Here is a 23652-nt window from a genome sequence, read left to right as displayed (position 1 = left end):
TAGCCCCGTCCCTGTACAAACTTGTTCTTCGTTTGAAAGGTGCTTTTCTTCTGAAGGTTGTCACACCCTTTCACACAGGGCAATCCATTACCCTTCTAGTGTTCTTCACCCATCCTCATCTCTCCAACGATGAAGAATAACTTCATCATCTCAGCCCGAAGAGGGCCCTGAGCTTCTAAATTGACTGCACCAGAGAATATCAGGTGGATGAACAGCTCTTTGTGAACTTCTCTGGGGCGAATGCGGGGAAAGTGATACAGAAGAGGACATCTCTAGATAGACCTTGCATCAAGTACTATTATAGGTTAGCCAAGAAGCAACCCCCATAGTGCTCCTTCCAATAGAGTGAAGCCTGCTACCACTGCACTGGTGTGTGGTGTGAATACCTTGACATCTGCCAGGTTGCTGTGTAGGTGTCAGTTTATGAAGCACTACTGCATTGATAGCCAGAACTGGCAGGAAATGCATTTTGCCCGGTCTGTCCTGTCAGATTTCCTTTCCCACAAGGTGAGGAATCTGCAGTTAGAAGTAGTATCTATCAGAAGAACAAGTTACTTACCTTTGGCAACACTCTTTCTGGTGGGTACTCTATATAACCGCAGATTCCTCACTGACCCACCCTCCACTCCAATCTGTGGAATTAACGCATCTAGTTCAGACTAAGATTCCAATTTAGAGTTATGCACACTGGCACATGTGATTACTAAGTGCTCTATGTCCAACAGCGTGGATAAAGATCAGAAAGAACTGACGTCAGTGCACCGATGTGGTCGGTATGTAAGGGGCTTGCTGTCACTTCGGTGGCAGAACATACTGGATGCGGAGCCACACAACGCCACAGACATGAGCGGGAATTTCTGCGAAACTTCTGTGGATCCAGTCTGGCACCTTGAGTTATTCACAAGGTAAATAATAAGCGGTTAGATAGCTTATTTACCAGAAAGAACATTACCGAACGTAAGTAACATATTCTTCAATGGCACAAAAAAATATCACACATTTTTCAATTTCTTTTTCTTTTTTTTTTTTTTTTTTTTTTGTGTCCTCATTTGCCATTACCTCCGTTTGGGGAGATACCAACCACCTAGCGAGTCCTTCCCTGAGGGTCCTCTCAGAAGTCCCCTCAAACCATTACCTAGACTCGAGCATTTAAAGGGCGGGAGATAAGACCCAACGAAACGAGGCAATCAAACTGACTCCATCTAGGTGTATTACCACCAGTAGGACCATTGTCGGAGCGAGGCTATATCCAGTCCAGGGAGTATTATCGGGATAATCATAGGACCCGGGGGGGGAAAAAAAAAAACGGATTCTATCTCCAATCAATAAGCAGTTCCCAGAATGTCAAATTACGCCTACTGCCTGATCTGTTAAGGTCTGATTTAGATGTTTCATATAATGATGTAAGCCATGCAGAGTGCAAGGGGGCTGCTTTCTCCAGCCACTGTATACAAATTTGCCTTCTAGCCAGCAAGATAGCATAGAAAAGAAATGACTTTGCTTTCCCTGTGATGTTAATGTCCAAACCAAAAATGATAAGTGGTAGTGTGATTGTGAGTAATGTATTCATGATGGAATTTAGGGTTACCTCCACTTCTAACCAGAACCGCCTTATGGCAGGGCATTCGAAAAACATATGTACATCCGATGCTCCTGGGACATTACATTTGTTGCATTTTTTATCCGGGAGAAATTTAGAAAGCTTAAGTGGCGTAATATATGCACGATGTACAGTGAAAAGATGGTTTCTTCTTAACCACGAGGGTTTTACAATCTTATACAAAAGTGCGAAAGAGGTTTGCCACATCTCCTGATTATGAGAACCCATTACTGCCCCCCACAGTTGGTCTGGAAGAGAGAATTCTCCGTCAATTTCTTCAAGCAGTTGCCAATACCAGAATGCTACCTCTTTTTTTCCCACTGGTTTCTCCACTAGTTGTTGTTCTAAGGGACTTACATTCCCGAGATGTTTATCTTTTTTGCGCTGGGCCCTTGTCCAGCTATCCAGCTGTATATATTTAAATCTGGACAATCCAAGGCCGACTTGATCTTTTAACTCGTCCCATGTGATTAATAGTCCTTCGTTTACTAGCTGTCCCCATCTTATAATCCCTGCTTGTTCAAGTACAACTGACAGGGTATCTCTCATGTGTAATGGGAGCCCGGGTGAATCCCAAATTGGGGCAAAGTTAGAGTAGTATGATAGCCCGAGTTTTTTCCTTATACTGAGCCATGTCTTACACCAGGATTGTAGTATTTTAAGTTTAATTTTTTTGAAAAATTTCTGACTGGCAAATTTGGACATAAATCTGTCAGATGGTAAGTTTGCTCCGATAAACATGGCTTTGTACATTGATCCATTCAAAAGATTTGTTGGGGTTTTTAAAAGCATCCTCGAATGTGTCATTTGAAATGCCCACGCATAGTACATTAGGTCAGGCAAAGCCAAACCTCCCTTCTCCTCCTGAGCTTCTTCCAAGCAATTCTTGTTGACTTATAATTCCAAAGAAAGGAGTTGATTTCTTGCTGACTTTTTTCTATTGCCTTGGGATCAAAAGCCAAAGGTATGGTACTAAATATAAAAGTGTATTTGGGGAGAATGCACATTTTAACTAAATTTACTCGTCCTAATGTCGAGAGTGGCAAGTGTGTCCAAGTTTTGAGCAGCTTTTTGCTCTCTTTATGGATTCTGTCGAGATTGGTTTGACAGATGTTGCCCACCTCCTGGGTAACTCGGATTCCTAGGTACCTCATGGATGGTGAAACATTAATACCCAGGTGTTGTTCTGGGATGTTCCAGGTCATGATTTCTGTTTTGCTCGAGTTGATGTCGTACCCGGAGATAAGCCCAAATTCTTTCGCTCGCTGAATAACTACGGGTAATGCGGTTTTTGGGTCAGATGTTAAAATCAGGATGTCGTCAGCGTATAGTGCAACCCGCCTCTCCCACTCCCCAAAGCGAAATGGTGGAATATTCGCTTCTGCTCGCAGAACCTGAGCAAATGGCTCGATATATAAATTAAAAAGGAGTGGGGAAAGCGGGCAACCCTGTCTAGTGCCTCTGGTGATTTGAAATGCCTCAGTCAAGATGCCATTAACCAGGAGCTTGGCTGAAGGAGCACTATATAGCTGAAATATTACTTTACAAAATCTACTTCCAAAGTTAAATTTTGTTAGGACATCTTGTAAATAGGGCCAGTTAACCCGATCAAACGCCTTAGTTGCGTCTAGTGTAAGCGTAGCCAGGGGTAGGGAAAAGGCGGATGCGATGTCTATGGCTCCTATCAGATCGTGTGTTAATTCTGAAAGCTGTCTCCCTTTAATGAAGCCTTTTTGATCTTGGTGTATTAGGCTAGGTATTACGCCGCTCAATCTAGTTGTTAGTATAGTGGTAAAAATGTTATAGTCGTTGTTGAGGAGGGATATGGGTCGATAAGATCCGCAGTCCATGGGCGATTTGCCTGGTTTTGGGATAAGGACAATTGTCGCCTCCCCCCATGATTTTGGTATTGGGTGTCCCTCTATTAAGATGTCATTAAATAAACCACACAGGACCGGGGTTATAGCTTCTTCCAGAGCTCTATATATCTCGCCTGGTAGACCGTCTGGGCCTGCCGCATTTCCTTTTTTAGAACGGCGTATTGCTGTCCTCACCTCTTCCTCTGTAATCACAGTCTCCAGAGCTTTACTCTGTGACATTGAAAGGGCAGGTAACAGAATTTCTTTGAACCAATTTTCCCTGGCCCCATGGTTGTTAGGGAGATCTTCTTTGTAGATTAGTTCAAAGAAATCATGAAAGGCATTACCTATATCTGAGTTAGATGTTCTAGCTGTTAATTCTCCCTTTACCTGAATCTCTTTGATATATTTAAGGGCTTTGTCTGATTTTATTTTCCAAGCCAAGACTTTGCCGGCGGTCTCACCAAATTCGAAATGTGATATCTTGCTTGCTTCCCATCTTTTATTAAGCCTTTCTTGTAAGATCCCCTCTAGTTGTGTCTTCTTTTCAGCTAAGCTCGTCTGTTCTTGTGGACTTGCCAAGCGCTTATCGATGTTTTGCTTTATTAGTCTCATTTCCTGCTCCAAATTCGCTATTTTCCCTCTGTATATTTTACGCCTGTACGAGGCCCTGTTAGTAATCTGTCCTCTTAAATAGGCTTTAAACGTTTCCCAGACCATCACGAGGCTTGAGGAGCCCAAGTTTAATTCAAAGAAGGTTAAAGACTCTTGTACTAAGAGCTTGACCTCCTCCTCCTCGAGCAAAAGTGTGCGATCAAAAGACCACATTGTGAATGCGGTTTTATTATCTGACTTCATTGAAAAAAAAATTGCGGAATGGTCTGAGAGGTGTGAAGGAAGGTAGTCTATTGTTAGCAGAGTGTCTTTTAATGAGTAACTAAAAATGCATAGTCAATTCTTGACTTATGCTTAAACCGACCATTTCGGAAGGATACCCCCATTTTATTACCCATTTTTTCTCTCCATATGTCTGCCAAGCCAAGATGTTTCATTATTGTGATCAGAGTTTGCCTTGATTTAGGTGTACTAGAAATTTTAGATCTTGTGGATTTATCTAGTTTGGTGTTCAGTACGATGTTGAAGTCACCCATCCAGATCACTGGGTCCTGCGTTACTGTCAAAAGGTTCCTGACTGCATCTAGGTGCGACGGGTCATCTACATTAGGACCATAGTAGCCCACCAGGGTGCGAATTTGGCCTTCTAGCTAGACTCTAACTATCAGCCATCTCCCTGAATAGTCTTCTTTGTATTCTAGAATTTGGGCTTTAGCTGATTTCTTAAAGATGATAATTATCCCCCTGGTATTTGCGTTATGGTCTGTAGAACAGAATTTGTCTATCCATTTATGTTTCTTTAGTATCTGTTCGGCTTCTGACTTAATTAGGTGCGACTCCTGAAGGACAATTATCTGTGCCTGGGAGTCCCTTAGGTATTGAAAGATGCGCTCCCTTCTGCCCTTCACCCTTAACCCGTTAACGTTCCAAGATAAATAATGGTGCGATGTCATCTTGTTATTTCCCTGTCACCGTCACCCTCCTTCATAGTAGGTTTTTGGGTTCTAGCAAATACTACACTTAGGTTTATGGAAGTCAAAATTAGGTCAAGAGGAAACGCTAGAGTACAGTTTTTTTTCGACTTATGAGGACTTTTTATGTTATCACCCCCTCTGTCCCCCCACCCCTCCACCCCCCTGGGAAAACCCCCCCTACTTACTGTGGCCTGATGACTAGCCACCTTTACGCCCATTGCAGCTTGCTCTTACTTCCTCAGCTGCCGATGCCTTATTAAATCTGGGGCTGTTTTCAACCCGTACAAAGATTGAGTATCCCATGGTATTTATTTTATTTATTTATTTATTTATTTTTTCCCTATTTTTTTTTTTCCTCTGAGAGAACCTTTCTAGAATATTTTTATTTAAATCTTAGTCTTCCTTTTTCCCCTTGGGAGTTTTTTTTGTTGTTTTTTTGTTTTTGTTTTGGATTTGAGTATTTTTCCCTGGTTTGTATATTTACCCTTTCCCTTGTTTTAGATCCCCCCTTTTTTTTTTTTTCTATTTTCTTTTGCCGTGTTATATATATTTTAATGTGTGTTTTTATTTTTTATTATATTATATATTTTTTTTTATATTTTATTTTGTTGTTCTATAGTATTTTGTTCATAGTGATGTTTATGTATTTATATGTATGTATTTATCTGCTTTCCTATATTTGGTCAATAGGGTTTTTTTTTTTAACCTTTACTTTTTAATTTAATTTGATTTTTTTTTTTCGTTTTTTTTGTTATTTCCTCCCTACTTTTTTTCTATTTTTATTAGTGAAATACTATCTGGACTGTTCTAGATTTTCTACATTTTTTAGACTTCTTATTATTTTACGTTCTGAACCTGCACTTGATCTTGTATATTTTGCAACAGATCATCTGCGTCCTGTATAGAGCGAATGTTGTGCATTTTGTTGTACATAATTTTTAAGAATGCGGGGAATCTCATCTGAACATTAGCGCCCAATGATCTAAACTTTTCCATGCGCTGTCCTAGCTCCCACTGTCTGTCAAGTGTGGTTTTGGACAGATCTGAACGAATCTCAAAAGGGAAGTCGGGACCCTGTGTGGTTTTGGCCTTTAGCGCAAGATTCAGGACCCTTTCTTTTAGCGCATATGTCAGAAAGTGAACTAATATTTTCCGGGGTTTACTTCTAGCGGGGTTTAGGCGAAATGGGTCTCGATGTATCCGCTGTATGTCTTTTTCAAGGGACTCTGCGGACTCTTCCAAATTAAGAGATTCCCTCAATAATTTAACTATGAAACTCTTAAGGTCACTCCCCTCTTTCCCCTCCGGAATCTTCAAAATTCGGATGTTGTTGCGTCTGGAATAATTTTCCAACACCTCAATTCGATCCCGCATACTCTCTCCGTCCTTCTGGAAAGTGTTGATTTTGGCTCTTGCTGATTCAAGGTTGGAGGCCAGTGCTCCTACGGAGCATTCTAGTGTCTCTGTTCTTTCATAGAGACCATCCACTTTTTTCTCTAGGATATCGCAGGATGCTCTTATATCTGCTTGGTTGGCTTTAGAGACTGTGAAGTCGTGTCTAATTTCTTGTCTCATCGCTGTAATTGATCCCACAAGTGCCTCAAGGGTGCTGCTCACTCCGGGCTCTCCCTGCCAATTACCCAATTCTAGCTCTTCGCGGAGGGTGGATGATTCTCTAACAAAGCTTGTTCTCGGGAGGGGTTCCACTGCATCCTCTACGGCTAGCATTGATTCAGAGACTTGTGTAATAGTTTCTGACAGATCTGGAGATAGTGTCACAGGCACACACTGAGTGAGATCTTCTCCTGCCCCCGTGATAACTTTTGATGTATCCTGTAAATTAACTTGCTCTCCGGATGTAGCCATATCTTGTGAAATTTGCAAAATCTGGGGTATGGGCTTAAAAAATGACCGTAACGACGGGATTATAGCTTTAGAGTCTGTTACGGGTTTGTTTTTATGTTGCCTTGTCTGCTTAGTATTTTTTGCACTCTTATTCGATGCAGGTATTCTAAGTTCCACCACTCCTGCTTTATGTCTCGAATCCTGTCTCGAATCCTGCTCACTTGCTATGCCCTCCCCCACATTGCACTCTGGGACTTGTAGTTTATGTGATTTCACTGCTATGGCCCCTCTGTAACCAGCCCTGGCTTTGCTCCTTGTAATGCGATGTTGTGATTGTGCCCCTCTGGCTATCTCCCATGCCCCCTCAAAACTCACTGCGTTACTTTCCGGGTTAGAGTCTGAGATTGCCAGATGAGAGCATCTTTCCGCTTCTGTGCAGCTCGCCTCCGCGTTTACTGCTTGCAGCTCCGAAGGCAGGTGTCCCGCTGACAGTGAGCGTCGGAGCCCTCTCTCGCTACCACCGCCTGCCGAAAATCCTCTCAGACCCCCTCTAACTGCGGCCGCCCGGCCGCGTCGAAGCTCCACGGCTGCCCTCCTCCAGGTCGGGTGAGGGGCGGGTGCCGAGGATGGAGCAGTGTTCGGCAGACACATTCGCCGATAGCCGGATAGTCGGATCTTTGTGTGCGACGATACCGCTTTCCAGCCGCTGTTTTCGAGCCACGTGCAGGTCAGAAAAACAGCTCCATTGGGATAAAGTTAGGCTTCCTCTGCAGCGGGATTCAAAGAGCGCTGACTGGTACGTGCGGTCCGCTCTAGCCGGCGGCCGCCATGTTTTCCTACTTACAAAAAAGCAAGCAATTTAACATAATTACTGAGATGGCTTGGAAAATTGCACTAGCTAACCATTAACAACTTTAAACCAACAGCATAACTCAGTCCTCAGTGTCTGTCGGAGAGATTCTACATTAGATGGGGATGGGGCAGCCACTATCTATTTTATCTCTTTTTTTTTTTTTTTTAGAAAATAGGTATTCTTAAGTCTCCCCAACAATGCACACACTTCTGGTGTTATTTTACAATTATATATTTACTCCCTTATCCATTATTGGTCTATTTCGCATTGTTTTATTTTACAGTGCATCCTTATTATGAAATCTTCTTAATTGTTGTCAATAGCATAGTATGCTGTTGCACATCTAGTGCTGGTGGAAGCCAATGACCCCTCTTTTGTTGTTTTCAGGGCATCCGCCTGAGTTGGAAGGAGAGGTTTTTGAGTCTGTAAAACCTGGTCTATCTGCCTACGTAGATGAACCTGAGCAGGTAAGCCGTGAACATACAACTACACATGAGACTGTACAGGCAAGTGCTCATGTAATCAGTGATTCCTTGTGGAGCACACTACCCTTATGTTTTGGGAGATGAGAATGTCTAATTGATGATTATTTGCAGAAGGTTTCAAGGAAAGTATGCCATTGAACATCTTGTAGATGTGTATACTATGTGTGAAGCTGATGGATGACTACATCTGTAGACCTGGGGGAGGATAAGGGGAACAAGGGAGACTTTGTGTACAGCAGAGGGGGCTACATATGTGTTGTACAGATGGAAGGTACCTGTCTGGAGCAGAGTTAGTTTTAGAGCAGAAAGAGGCCTCTGTCTAGAGAAAAAGAAATAGGTGTATCTGATGCAAGAGAAAAGTTGATGCATATGTGGAGCACAAGGAAACTGTATGTGTGGAACATTGAACACTGAGAGGCTGCGTGAATGGAGTACTATGAGGTTGAGTGTGTGAAGCTTAGGAAGCTGCTTCTGTGGATCAGAGGGAAGTTGCATGTGTAGAACACAGGGAGGCTGAATACATGCAACAAGGTTTGACTGCATGTTTGTAGTGGACGGGTAGCTGTCTGTGTGTGTGTGTGTAACAAAAGGGAAGCTGCATGTGTGAAACAAACAGGAATGCATTTGTGGAGCAAAAGGAACGTTGCATGTATGAAGCAATGGGGCTACATGTGTTGGCCAAAGGTAGGGCTGCATGTGAGGATCAGGGAGCAGAAGTGCTGAGTAAGGGAATCTTTAGGTCTAGCAGCAAGGCTGCTAGCTTGGAAAGAAGTTACATGGCTGGAGCATATCTGGAGCCTTAGGAATCTATGTGTGGAGCAGTGAGGCTGCCTGTGTGGATCCCACGGTGGGTGTGGGCGTAATTAGGAAATGTATGATTATATAAGGGGACGTCTGGGGAGCCGTGCCATTGTGACATCCTGGTCGATGTGGGAGAGCTAAGAAAAAAGTTTCTGCGTAATTCTAGCGCAGGGGTAGTTCAAAAGGTGAGGAATCCACAGGCAGATACTGTATCCAACAGAAAAGGCATTACCGAAAGTAAGTAACTTGTTCATCTGGAACAAGAGTTGGGCAATGACTCCATTTCGAAGGAAGAAAAACCCTGCACGCCTGAGGAAGATGGGCGTGCACGTAAGATTGTGTCTGTAGCAGAGGTGACTCCAGATCTAAACAGCGCTCCCAGTGATACTTAGATTTTTTCTGGGTGTTATTTCTTTATTGCAGTGTGCAGAGAGTGTTCGAGGGCTTTTGGAAATCGCCAAGGATGCTGTGCCTCCCAGTCACTGGAAGAGCACACCAGTGGTGCTGATGGCTACTGCTGGACTTAGACTCCTGCCAGAGAAAAAAGCCAAGGCACTGCTAACGGAGGTAACTGCTTCCTGACTCCATCTTGCTACAGTTGTTCATCAACTAACTTCCACTTCTCTATCCTCTATTTCCTTTCTTCTCCCCATTACTTCCTTCTGTGTTCCTCCCTTTCTTTATAAAAATTTCCTCGTCGCTACATTTAATTAGATAATGTGACATAACACATAACCATGTTGTTAAAGCCTTGGCTATTACAGTATTAAAAGTGAGTTCAGTGACTTTGAAATATATTAAAAAAAGAACGCGAATAGTCTTTGCAAAATTTAATAAGCAAAATGTGTGTGCTGTAGCATTTGTATCTAGTTGATAATGGTGCAGTAGTTTAAGGGCGGTAGTAAAATAAATAGTATAAGTCATTCTTTTTCCATAGGAGGATAAACCGTACTTCATGTTGCTATGCACATCCCTTTGAATGTTTTAAGCAGCGTGATCTCACTCACAGGAAGTGCCTCTCAATGGAAACTTATTGATTGAGGTTTTATCTTTTGTCGAAGGCCTGTGGTAGACAATACCAATACTTAGATTGGGCTTATGTTCAGCCAGTTGCTTTCCTTTGCTTGGTTTTCTTGTCAGTTTAATTTCCTTGCTCTTTATTCAATGGGGTTCCTTTCTCTTCTTGTGTTTGTCCATCCCCTGGAGGATAACTTGTTATTTTAGGAAACTACTTTTTTTTTCCTTTTTCAGTCAGCATTTCATGTGTGCATCTGTTTTTTCTTGATCTCTTACTGCTTCCCCACACATACCTGCTGCCATGCTCTGTCTTGCTCCCTCACCAAAGCTCATCTGTGCCCCCCTACTGCCAAGCTCTGTGCGCGTGTTTATTTGATACTCCCTCCACCACCTAGCTCTTCCAGTAACCCTCTCTCCTTGCCCCCCACTCTTCTATTCCCTCCTTGTGTTTAAAAAAAAAAAATATATATATATATATTTTTTTTTCCTTTTATTGGCGTTCTGTCGCTCATTTATTATTATTATTATTATTATTATTATTATTATTATTATTATTATTATTATTAATAAAATAAAAAAGACCAAGCCCTTTGATGCCTTTTTTATGTTTCATTCATCACTCCCTGATGGGGTCCGACGTCTTAAAATGATAAATCCAAATGAAAATAAAATGTCCACTGCACATTGATGCAAACACAAGCATGCCTGGTGATGCATGCACAGGTAGAGGCATTACTGTTTGCCACGTCATCTTGATTATTGTGCACATGTGTATTCATCATCGCCGATACAAAGCTAAAAGGTTGGGTAAGTCCACAGAAAGGTGAGATCTATTACGTTAAAGAAAGCAAATATTTGTTTTCACACAAGGGCACGGTATTTCATGTATTTATTTATTTATTTTTATATTAGAAAAGCTGTCTTCCTCGCTGAGGAAGTAGTTGTTTACCCATATTAGCTATCCAGCAAAAATGTATTTATCACAAATATATTTCCCAAGGAAGGCAGTCTCACGCGAAATGGAATCTTGATGCACAATTGTTAAAAATGTAATGTCAGATAAAGTCAAAGAGTGCTTTTGCAATATAATTTTGTTTTACTTGTTAATTCTTTTTAATTGTCTTAGGTGAAAACGGGTATTGTGATCTCACTCTCAGGAAGTGCCTCTCTATGGAAGGCTATTTATTGGGGTTTTAGGTGCCCTCAACAGGCAGGTTTTAGCTATCTTTTGTTGAAGACCTGTCGTGGAAAATACCAGTACTGGGATTAGGGTCAGCTGGTTGCTTTCCTTTACTTGGCTTTCTTGTCAGTTTAATTTCCATGCTCATCTTGCATAACTTTGTTATTTTAGGGAGCTGCTTTTCTCTCTTTCTTCCAGCAGGTCCTGGGCGGTGCATCAGTTTTCTTGCTCTCTTACTGCTTCCCCTTCACATCCTTGCCGTCATGCTCTGTCTTGCTTCCCCACCAAAGTTCATCTGTTGCCCCCCTACTGCCAAGCGGTGTCTGTATGTTTATTTGAACCCCCCTCTACCACCCTGCTCTTCCAGTAACCCTCTCTCCTTGCTTCCCCACTATATACATTGTGTATTAAAAAAAAGTATTTGTTTTTTTTATTGGAGTTCAATGCTTCTCCTTTATTATTATATTTCTTTATTTTTAAAAAGGCCCTTTGATGCACCTGTTATATATTTAATTTGCCATTCCCTGATGAGGTCCAACATCTTAGAATGATAAATCCAAACGAAAATAAAATGTTTACTGCACATTGATGCAAACACAAGCATGCATGGTGCTGCATTCACGTGTATAAGCATTACTGTTTGGCTGCCACAACATCTTGATTCTTGTGCACATGCCTATTCATCATCACCTTATTTTTTTTATATACATTTTGCAGATACAAAGCTGAAAGGTTGGGTAACTCCACAGAAAGGTGGGGTCTATTACATTGACATTGCTTTTGTAGCTGTTTTATAAAGAAAACAAAATGTTGTTTTCACACAAGGGCACGGTATTTCCCTTTTTATTAGGAAAGCGCTGTCCCTCCCTAAGGAAGTAGATTTCTACCTATAGTAGATATCCAGCAAAAGGTTATTTATCACAAAAAATATTTCTCCCGGAAAGCAGTCTCACGTGAAATGGCAGCTTGATGTACAATGGTTAAAGTTGAATGGCATTATAAAGAGGGATTTAAAAAAAAAAATTATTATCTTGGGTGAAAACGAGGTGGCATCGTCTGAAGGAAATGGATTCCTTGAATATGCTTTTGGATCCATACTTCATAATGACCTTTCTCTTGAAAATGTCTACCTTTGCAACATTTTACATATAGGTGCCTTTGGCTAGTTTTTTTCATTCTGCAAAATTTAATCAAGCGTGACTGACCGTGACAGCTGCAGGCAGAAATCCATGAACATTAATATAAATCCACCCAATATGTTCCTCTATATGGGTTTCTGCTGCTACTCACTGGTGATCTGCAAATTCATCATGGCTCATATTTAACAGGACCCATCCCTTCTTCATTACCAAAAGGAGCAGAAGGTCCATCTCTTAATGCAATACCTTGTATTGTGGCTGAACTTTTATTGATCACTCCCTGAAGAGAATCTCCTCCTCCCTTTGGCCCTCCCTACGAGTTAAAGCTCCCTTTCCCCCTTCCCTGTGTTGCCACAATCCATCATCATTTGAACATCACTCTCCCCTGCCTCGTCTAGTCCACTACTTCCTTTCATGTACTCTGTCCCTGCCAAGTCCCCACTCTTCAGTTGACACCTGACTCCACAGGAAATCCCATGTTTTTACCCTCAACATTTGCCTTCTTTGCGCCATAGTACCCAACTTTGGGGGAGATGGAAAGAAAAATCTCCAAAATCTAATACTTTGCCTACCTTGAGTTCTGAAGACATTGAAGAACCCTCTTTGATGGGAAGGCCAATCTGTTATTCCGGTGGCCCTAAGGAATGGGAGCTCAGGGCCTGTGTCCTCTGAGAGCTATGATTACGAATAGGGACAATCTTCAGAGAACCCAGAGAAATGTACACCCAGGACACAGACTGCACCAGAGGCTTTCATACCTCTTAACACCATTTGAGGATCGTCCTTCCGGGGATCGTCCCTCCGGGGATCGGCCTCAATAAGAGTTATGAAGTCAGGAGCCCTGAGATTGTGTTGAAGAGATTGGTGGTTTCTACCACTGTCCCTGAGCCTGCTCAGCACTGATGATCTATCTTGGCTCCAGAGAAGGCTCAAGCACAGGGCACCGAAGTTGCAAGCCAGACCACACCATCTCTAAACTGTGGCACCAAAGTAGGCTCAGAAACCTGTCATGATGGCTGCCTTAAGGATGAGCAAATCAACCCAAACCTTTCAGGTGCCCGAGCTGCCCGATGTGAGGCAAGGAAAAAATAACATTCAGCCCTAATCAGGTAAAATACTTGCTTGACTACCACAGCAAGAGGTAGACCCAGCACTTCAGGAAAAGAAAAAGTTTAACTTATACATTATTGGCTTAAGGCCAGTCACAACATACCCCTCGCCTTTAACCCCAATCACGGGGGACCCAGACTCTTCCCCCACCCATGCATGATAAATTCCCATGATTCGTGCTAGATTGAATGTGGGGCTAGAGGGACTTACCTGCACATGTGGACCTGCACATGTGGTGGTAATATCCTTCGACACAGCGATTCTGGTCTCAGGTGATGGGGGTTGCATGAGACATCACAGTGAGACCCTCACCATGCAACTTGGTCTGGCATTGTTGGGAATAGTTGATGAGGTGTTATCCCCACAGCCCCCCCCCAACTGCAAGATTAGTTAGCTCACAGCTCTTGACTGTGCCTTGTGGTGGCTCACCACTGGCACTCCTCTCTCCACTAACTCTTGACGTGCGGTGATCAAAGGTATGGAACATCAATGCAATGGAAAAGGTGACAGCCCTGGTGTGGGTCACCATGCCACGATATGAGAAGACATGGACTCCTTTCCATTTTACATCAAACACAGCTGAGGGAATCGCCATGCTTCTGAGCTAGTACGTTTGACGGGACGTGTGCCATGGGCATTATCCGAGACAACCTCTAGGTTTAGTTTCTAGAACACTGGCTGAAAAGGGAAGTGGCCCCAGAGGGCATTTTGAAATTCTATGTACGAGTGAGTGCACAGAGTACCGGCGCGACCTCCAAAGCCAGAAGCTCCCCCACGGCCTGTGATTGCTCGCCTGTTCCATTTTAGAGACCCGGACCACATCTTGTCACAAGCCTGACAAAACAAAACCCTGCAAATTGGAAACAGCAAAATAAAGATATTCCCTGATTGTACGAGGGAGGTGCAGCGGCAGCGTGCCTCCTTCCTGGTTGTAGAGAAGTGCCTCAGACAGCTTCCGTACGCAATGATATTTTCAGTTCGACTAAGAGTGGCCTCACCAATGGGAACTCAGTTCTTTCAGACTCCCCAAGAAACGTGGAACTGACAGGCTGTGGTCCAGATGAGAAGATTGCTAGAGAACTCAATAAGGGAAACAGCCCAGAGAAACAAAGATCTCCAGAAAAAGCCAGCACACATCCTCAGAGGAAGCTAGGGAAGAAAGGCATAGAATACTACGGGAGGTTGCAGAGCTGAGCCAGGCAGACTCCAGCCCTAGATCCATGAGGAACGATATGGAGGATAGAACACCGGATGGTTTCCGAAGTGCCAGATCGGCGGAGGAATCTGACACAGACCTTCCCAAAGTCACCCCCAAGTCAGTAGACAAGCTCATCTGAACTGTCCCGAGTGACAGGCGTATATGTGAATGGACAATAACTCTAACCATTGATATCCTTTTGACCCCGAATAAGGGGTAAATAATCACATTGGAGGTGATTTCTGACCAGTATGGGAAGGAGAGGTGGGGGGATAAAATCCTTATAGATATGGAGGGAGAGGGGGAACCCGGAGGGGAGGGACCGAGGACACTAAGTCTAGACTTCATCCCCAATCACAACAGTGCAGGTAATCTGAGAAACCATACCAATTGGTACTGAGTTTGGATGGGTAATGGACTGTCGCCTGTCCTGGGGAGGGGATTTTGGGGAGTTTGTTCTTTAAGGGTATCACAAGTTTGGGTTAGGCGTGCCTTAACTAAAGTAATTAATAGGCTAACATTGACACTGATCCAATGGTTTCTGCTGTAGACGTTAAATACATCTCGTGGAATGTAAGAGGGATGCACACCATGACCAAGCGCCATAAAATACATGCATATCTGACTAGGAGGGGCGCTCACATAGTGCTTCTACAATAAACACATATTACTGCTAAGGAAGGTGAAGCCCTTCAGAGAAGACGGAGAGGTCAGTCGTTCTATACGAATTACTCCGCCTTTGCCGGGGGATCCTTATATGGGTGAAATCAGGAGTCCCATTTGAGTGTAACAAGCACATAATCGACCCAGAGGGGAGCCATGTAGTCCTGGAAGGCAAATTAGATGACAGAGACATAACCATAACCATTGGGAATATATACTGACTGAATACAGATCAAACCTCATTTTTAGCGGTTCTCTCCAGGAATTTAGCCCCATACTTGACTGGCTCAGTGCTACTGGGCAGTGACTTTAACTGCATCACAGATATAGACGTGGATAACTCCCATCTACCCCTGAGGGATTTCCCCATTGTTCGTAAGGCCGAAGCACTAAGGGCATGGTAGCATCAATAGGGACTAGTAGACTCTTGGAGGACATTACACTCATGTGATTGGGACTACTCTTTTTTTTCATATCTGCATGACCTGCATGCTCCCCAGACATACACAAGCATGTGAAATCAAGCAAATCTCTAGCCCTTACTGTTTTCGACCATAGCCCCCAGTTAGTAGGGCTTCAATGGACAAGAGAACGGCCGTGCATCCCCACTTGGCAGCTAAAACTGCAAGCCTTGGAAGACGTGGTCTTCCAAACAACGATAAGATTGGTGATAGGGCAATACTTTGAAAATAATGCAGGGACTGCCACTAACCCACTGAGCGAATGAGACGCATTCAAAGTTGTGATCAGGGGAAAGTGCATCTCAGAGACGGTAAGGGTTCAGGGGAACGCTCCTGAGTGACGCTCTGAAATCCGAATATCTTCGGGCACTCAAGCAAGAGAGACCAGTCAATAGGGAACTACAAGAATAACTTCTAGATGCCCCCAAACAGTCAGTGGCGTAACATGTTGAAAGATTTCACTGTTTTGATTATGAGAACTACATGGTCAAAGTTCTCACGGACAGAGACCGATCTGGGGCGATGCTAGCGTGGCTAGCTAATCAGGCGAAAAGAGGGTCGATTAGCCTTGAAATCGTGGACGAACTGGAAGGGGAATCATGGAATGGAAGGAATGGAATTGGATTTGTAAAGCGCGTGGCTACCCGTAGGCGTCCCAGCGCATCATATATGCAGGAAGATATAAATAAGGTGTTCTTTAAATACTATGCCGAATTAAATAAGAACAGCAGAATGGTGACCTCAGTAGCCGATAGACAACTTCAAAGGGCCCAAGGCTTTACAACTATATACGAAGAAGCAGCAGCAACACTGTGAAGGGATATGGAGCTACATGAGGTCAGGACAGCCATGTCCAGAAATAAGACACCAGGGACAGACGGCCTTCCTGGTGAGTTTTATTCAACGTATGTTGGCATTTTGGTGCCAAGATTAGTGGAAGTGTATAATCAAGCGAAACAAGTGGGGATGCTACAGAGCTTTACGAGAGAAGCTCTGATCATTCCGGTGCTAAAACCTGACAAACCAGCAACGGATAAGAGAGCATATAGACCGCTCTCCATGCTGAACTTCGATTATAAAGTCTTAAGTAAAATCCTAGCTACGAGGCTACTTCCGCATATGGCAGACCCAATACACATAGACCAAGCGGGGTTTATCCCAACCCAGCAATGAATATCAGAAGGCTGATGCATATCGTAGAGTCTGAAACTCATGACCAAGATTAGGCAGTCATATTCACTGTCGATATCGAAAAAGCCTTCAATAGCTTGAAATGGCCGTATCTGTTCAGGGTTATAGAGATTTGGCCTAGGAACGGAGCTTGTAAAATGGACATCCCTATTATACGCAGATTCTAGTGCCAGAGTCAATCAATCAATCAGAGTACTTGTAAAGCACGCTACTTACCCGTGAGGGTCTCAAGGCACTGAGGGGTTGGGGTGCCGCTACTGCTCGAAGAGCCAGGTCTTGAGGAGTCTTCTGAAGGAGAGTAGGTCTTGTGTCTGCCGTAGGTGGGTAGGGAGGGTGTTCCAGGTCTTGGCGGCGAGGTAGGAGAAGGATCTGCCGCTGGAGATTGTTCTTTGGATGTGGGGGACAGCGGCGAGGGCGAGGCTGGCGGAGTGGAGCTGGCGGGTGGGGGTGTAGAAGCGGAGTCTGCTGTTAAGGTAGGCTGGTCCGGCTTTGTGGAGTGCTTTGTGTGCGTGGGTGAGGAGCTTGAAGGTGATCCTCTTGTCGACGGGGAGCCAGCGTAGGTCTCTCAGGTGGGGGGTGATGTGGCTGCAGCGGGGGACGTTGACGATCAGTCGGGCGGAGGCGTTTTGGATGCCTGGTGGCGTGATCTCCGAGACTTATCAGGTGGGAAGGGGAACGCAGTAGGGCTGCCTGCTCTCCCCACTATTATTTGCTCTGGCCATGGAGTCCCTTGCAACCAGGACCAGGACTGGTCTCCATTATAGAGGGTTGGAGGCGATGGGCCGAATACAGAACATTGCGTTATACGCCAATGACTTTTTACTTTTCCTCAGGCACAGTGCAGAACTGGGCGGAAGGGGGAACTTCTTGCATCATTGGCTAGAATATCGAGCCTCATAATCAACTGGAGGAAGTCTTGCCTTTTCCCCACAAAGGCAGGGTGTGCGAAAACACAAATGGAAATGACTTGGGAGGGAAGGTGTCTCCCCTATCTGGGAGTTACTATCTACCATGAGAGGGCGGACTTACTGGAGGGAAATGTAGCAAAGACAATTAGCGGAGCAAAGGCGACATTGCCTTCTGGGGAACGCTACCCTGATCGTTTATGGGAAGGATATCCTTGTTGAAAATGGTGACACTACCAAGATTGTTGTATCGGTTTGGGGTCCTGCCTATTTGGATCCCAACAGGAATGTTTTGTTACCTGAAATCCCTAGTGATCTCCTTTAAATGGGGTACATTAACGAGACCAGTGCAGCTGCAGTGGTTCACGAAATGGGTTGTTCGGAGAGTGAGAGGCGCGAACCAGCCAAATGATGCAGTCCCCAGTCTGATGATAGTGTCCAACATAGTGCTCTGTCTGCCTGCCCGCAGAGGAGATGAAAATAATTAAATTCAGGTCGTATGCAAGTGCTGGTTATGACTCACCAGAGAGGTAAAATAAAAAAATCATATGCCCCGGAGATTCCACTTACCATCTTCATGGCACTTCCCCAAAGAGAGAACTGGCGCGGGCTGGAGGCTTGGGCAGAAGCAGGAGTGACCACCATGGGCATGTTGTATGAGGATGGAACCTTTCAGGAATTCAGAGAATGACACGGCGTACCCAGAGACCACCTTTTACTATAAACCGCCCTTATGAAAGCAATACAAAACACTGGGGAGAGGGACTCTCGGAACCTCCGATATCAGGAGGGTGCCAATAAGTGGTGTCAGCCTCCGGGACTTTTAAAGCGGTGACCTGCCTCTACCTACGTCTCAGAAATGAAACACTGCCTGCTCGTACCCAACTATGGAAAAACTGGGAAGGGGGCCTGGGTACAGCTATTGAGGAGAAAGCATGGGACACATTAGTAGAGCGAACAACAAAAGGCACCATGAACACTAGGTTCCAACTAATAAAATATTATGTGTTATACAGAGCCTACCTCACAGCAGCATGCATCAACACATACTTTGGAATAGGAACAGCCCAATGTCCTAGATGCGGGGAGATAGATGCAGCATACCTGCACATGTTCTGGGACTGCCTGAGGATAGGGACCTTCTGTAGGGAGGTGACCGCAACAAAAGCAGAAATAACTGAGAAAGAGATCCAAGCTGCACCAGGATACTGTCTTTTACAGTGGTTCCCAAACTCATCCAAAGTTAGTCACAAGCCGGTTCCAAGACTTGGCACTCCTGATGGCCAAAAGAGAGATCACTAAAAACTGAAAATCCCATGGGGCACTCTCGGTCGGACCAATAGAAAAAAGAATTTACAAGATGGGCGACATACGAGGGAGAAGTAAGATTGGGTTAAGCCAGACAAGGCAGGGGTTCACTGGAAACAGCCAGACCGTGGGAAGCGTTAGTGATGCTACTAAAACATCCACTGAACGAAGTTGACATAGGAGCTCGGGTCGGGCCCATTGAGGAGGAAGGTCAAGAGTGATCAAGAGTGTACCATCTCACATAACCTAGCAGTAGACAAAGAGCCCAAAACCAAGGTAAGGTGTGAAACTAGTTAGGGTATCATTAATAGAAACCTAGCACACCCAGGCACGCCTAGGGAGGGTGGGGGGAGGAGAGGGAGTGGGGTAACTAACTGTGTTTGTTTATTAGACCAAGGAGCCATGTCAGTGGAAAAAGGAGCTAGGTGAATAAAGGATATATCAAAAGAACGGAAGCTCTCTAACAGAAGTTTCAGAGCATATACCAGTTGCCAGTTAACCTCCTCGAGGTTAACTGGCAGCCTTAACCGTACTAGAAACTATTCTGCAGCAATTCACTACCGTTTGAGCTTATTGAGGGTGTCTGATATATATATAGAACACCACCACTCATCCCGCATTAATAACGGGGGTTTAGTAGACACTTGCCTCTAGTAATGGGTGAATATGAATTACTCGCTCTTGTGCCATTGCCCCCTACCTACCTTGGGATGATTTACCTGACACTTGGTTTTAAATATCCTATAGGAAGTGGGTCCTCACATCATTCACGGATGAATTATACATACGGTGATGGATGTCCAATTAATTAACCGGAACGCTGGTATCCTTGGCGACTTTGGGCCCTGGAATCATTTATGGATTACCTACCTGAGTAGCCAGGCTTGGCACCAGGCTTAGATCAGTAAGCATTGCATCACTTGACCTGCTCACATTTACCACACACACACAGCGCCCCATCTAACTAAGCATTCTCCACCATAGGTTGCCACCTTCTATCCTGATGAAGACTCGCAGCTGAGGCCCCAAAGTTCCCTCATTGCATCAGCCGAGTCGAAACGTCGACGCTGCCCCTCTGAAAAGAACCTGTACCTATACCCTTCTTGTTTTATCATGTAAAAATGCATTAAATGCACACTACAATTTACAGAATACATGTAAATGAAAGTGATAACGTGGATATGTTTTCATAGTCTGGTCTTAGTTACCAGTGTATTTTGAATATCCTTATGTCTTAATCCTTATCTTCATGATTTGCACTTCCCACTACCCACTATCCTACTATCCCTTTTTTATTTTTTCGCGCGCAACCTATGACTATTAAAAAAGCAACTCTTGATTAGTCCTAAATAAATATGATGTTTTGAAAATTTACTTAACATTGAGGAGCCTTTTCATGGTTTCTTGATATATGAATGCTTAAAAAGAGATTATTACATGCATAAGAATATAATTAATTTGTGGTTTTGTTTAGTTATCAAATAACAGGGCTGTATAAACTCTACACAGCACCCACTGTTGAGAATTGAATTTAGTTCATTATACTACACGGTCACGGACCAATTTCCATTTATGTTGCATTCTGAACAATAAATCAAGATTTAGATTTATATACTTGTTGTGAAAAATTGTAGTGATAAGCATCCTACACTTAATATTGTTCTGGTACGATATTTGTTCCCTCAATATATTGGAGGACACCCCTTCTTTATACCGACTTCCTTATTCTTCCATACTGTGGACACATCTATGAATGTCAAATACGGACAGCCAGTGGTAGAAGCTCCTAACAGTAGGTTGTTCGGTAGTAGCTCTGGCACTATTTTGTAATTGCTATTTTGGGAATTGATGTCAATGAACATGTGATTGGTAAATGGGATTTAATATAAATGTGTGGTTTGCTTCGAGCTTTGGCAAAAGGAGCACAAGGGCAAGAAATTGATCACTTACCTGTTTCTATTCTTTTAGCCTGGCACCTTTCATTGAGTTTGTTTTCAGTCCTCCCAAAGTTGGAAATGTGAATAGATTTGCTGTATAATAGTTAATAAGTGCACAGAACTGTCATATACATACTGGCCTTTTACCTCTTACTAAGCTGCAGCAGGTTGAGGTTGTGCATTGGACTTCACCCTTGGGCGCTCTTCCAGCTTCTTCACTTGCCATGACAAGAGAAAAGTCATAGTCTCATTTCCAAGCAGAACCGCAAAACATACTTGTGTTTGTGTATTACTTTTTATTTGAGCACGGTTCATAAATATTTTACTGTCTCTCTGAGTATTTTAAAAGTGGTCGCAAAGCTGGAGACTTGCCTGCAGAAATGTGTTGCACTCAAACCACAGAGCATTCTGGCAGAGAACAATGCCTGATTTATTCTAATGTTGGTGGCAACTGCAGTTAGGGCAGCCTAAATGTACTCGTTTCTTCTGTAGAGTTATGGGTTGTGTGTTAGTTACGCCACCCACGGAGTTTCTCTTTGTGCATGTAGTTTTGAATTGGGATAGTGAACCAGCTGGAAGCATCAAAGAAAGGACTGATTGAAGCCAGGAACTATCTCTGTAGCCTCGAGTCCTAAACTGCAGCATCCCAAAATCCATAATCTCTACTCTGGAGTTATATAACCAAATTACTGGCAAATTGTATAGCAAAATACTCCAAATAAACACAACAGACCTTTGCAGAGCTTGGTTGTACAGAGCAAACTGAGAAGGAAGCTTCAGGGAGAAAATGGCTTGTTGCAAAGATAATTCTACTAGACCCTTTTAGAGAAAATGTATGGAGCTAGTATAAAGAAGTGTTAAATACATGATGGTACAGTGGCCAGCTGTGTAGCCCCTGCCCCTGGCCTCTCTGACAGTCATCAGGAACTAATGGGAGAGTTGTCACATGAGGACCAAGCTTTGGCCGCATGACATGAATAAATGTCCCAGGAGAAATAACAGACAGTGTCTTTCATCTGTATCCTGTCCTAAATGTAGATGGCTGTGTGGTCTGTCTGTGCATGTAACACTTTTTTCCCCTCTCTCTCCTTCTGTCAGGTGAAGGAAATATTTGAAGACTCGCCATTCCTGGTTACTGATAATTGTGTTGGCATCATGAATGGAACCTATGAAGGTAGGTGTAAACGTTCTGAAGAGATATGGTAACATACTAGAACCTTAACATACTTTAAGGTCATGAAATCTGGCCAGGAGACCTAAAATGTCCCTTCCGAGGCCGTGCTTTCTAAGATACAGTTTAGATCTGGCTCAGTTAATCCACAAATTTAGGGCCACAAATATCACTTTCTTTCGTTCCATATGTGTAATCCTGATGGCCTCGGGATCGGGTAACCTCACACCCTCTGGCAACCACTGATCAAGAACTGAGAACAGACAAAGCGGGGTAAGCAATCGGCTATTTATTATAGGTATAGTACTTAAGGGTACGGCAGATGTTCCAACCGTCCTCTGCACGAATGCCAGTCCTGGCACTCCCCAACAGAGGACACCGTGCTAAGTAATGGCCGACAAAGCCACTCGAGTATATACACAAGATGGTTGTTGTCGTCCTCCGCACTCGTGTCCGACCTGACACGCTCCAACGGAGGGCAAAACGAAATAAAGGATAACGAAAAAGCCAGAAGAGTTCCTTACGCTCGATAACCCTCGAGCGGGGACTGGCAAAGGCAGTCGTGGACTGGGTCCCACGCGCTCGATAACCCTCGAGCGGGGATAGGCCGCAATTGGTGGAATAGTGTCGTCCTCCGCACTCGTGTCAATCCTGACACGCTCCAACGGAGGGCAAAACGATATAAAGGATAACGTAAAGCCAGGACAGTTCCTTCCACTCGATAACGCTCAAACGGGGACTGGCAGAGTCTATGAAGGGATAAGTCTCAACCGTTCGAGTACCCTCGAGCGGGGACTGACAAGGTCTATGGAAGGGTTAAGTCTCAACCGCTCGAATACCCTCGAGCGGGGACTGACAATGTCTATGGAAGGGTTAAGTCTTAACCACTCGATAACCCTCGAGCGGGGACTGACAGGTTAACGACTGTGGCGGAACACGAACTCCCGTTGCTGACAGGGACGAGTTGTTCGCAAGCTCTCCCTTCCCGCACCAGCGTCTCGCGCTCGCGTAGACAACTCAAGGAATCACGGGGCTCACCTTCTCCGAAGCGTCGGCGTTGCGGTCTCGTTGCAAGGAATCAAAATATCCGACGCTGACTGCTGGCGTCCCGACTGCCTTTATGGTGACGCCCTCCGCGAGTGTTCTGCGCTAGGTCCTCTGGGTATTGTAGTTCGACTCGGATGGCCTCATGGAACTTGTGGTTCGTAGTCCGTGTTCGTCGTTACGGCTTTCAGTTGAGTGTCTTAACAGTACATCCCCCCTCCGTCAGGCGCCACCAGCCGGACCGGGCTTAGCCGGGTATTTCCTGTGGTATGCCGCCACCATCCGCGGTGCACACA

General features: G+C 44.2%; 1 protein-coding gene across 4 annotated transcripts in view; it reads left to right on the top strand.

Moving 5' to 3' along the window:
- The window catches only part of ENTPD5 (ectonucleoside triphosphate diphosphohydrolase 5 (inactive)), a 372723-nt gene that overhangs the window by 186000 nt on the left and 163071 nt on the right, over positions 1–23652 (top strand). For all 4 annotated transcript variants that reach the window (XM_078659868.1, XM_078659869.1, XM_078659871.1 and 1 more), the window contains 3 exons: positions 8134–8213; positions 9456–9599; positions 22240–22315. In XM_078659868.1, coding sequence (XP_078515994.1) covers positions 8134–8213; positions 9456–9599; positions 22240–22315 — 300 coding nt within the window. The remainder of the gene's footprint in view (positions 1–8133; positions 8214–9455; positions 9600–22239; positions 22316–23652) is intronic.

The sequence above is a fragment of the Lissotriton helveticus genome, chromosome 9 (assembly GCF_964261635.1).
Source record: "Lissotriton helveticus chromosome 9, aLisHel1.1, whole genome shotgun sequence".
In the NCBI taxonomy this organism is placed as follows: Eukaryota; Metazoa; Chordata; class Amphibia; order Caudata; family Salamandridae; genus Lissotriton; species Lissotriton helveticus.
Note: the sequence above shows the minus strand (reverse complement) of the source record. Positions and strands in the feature narration are given on the sequence as shown.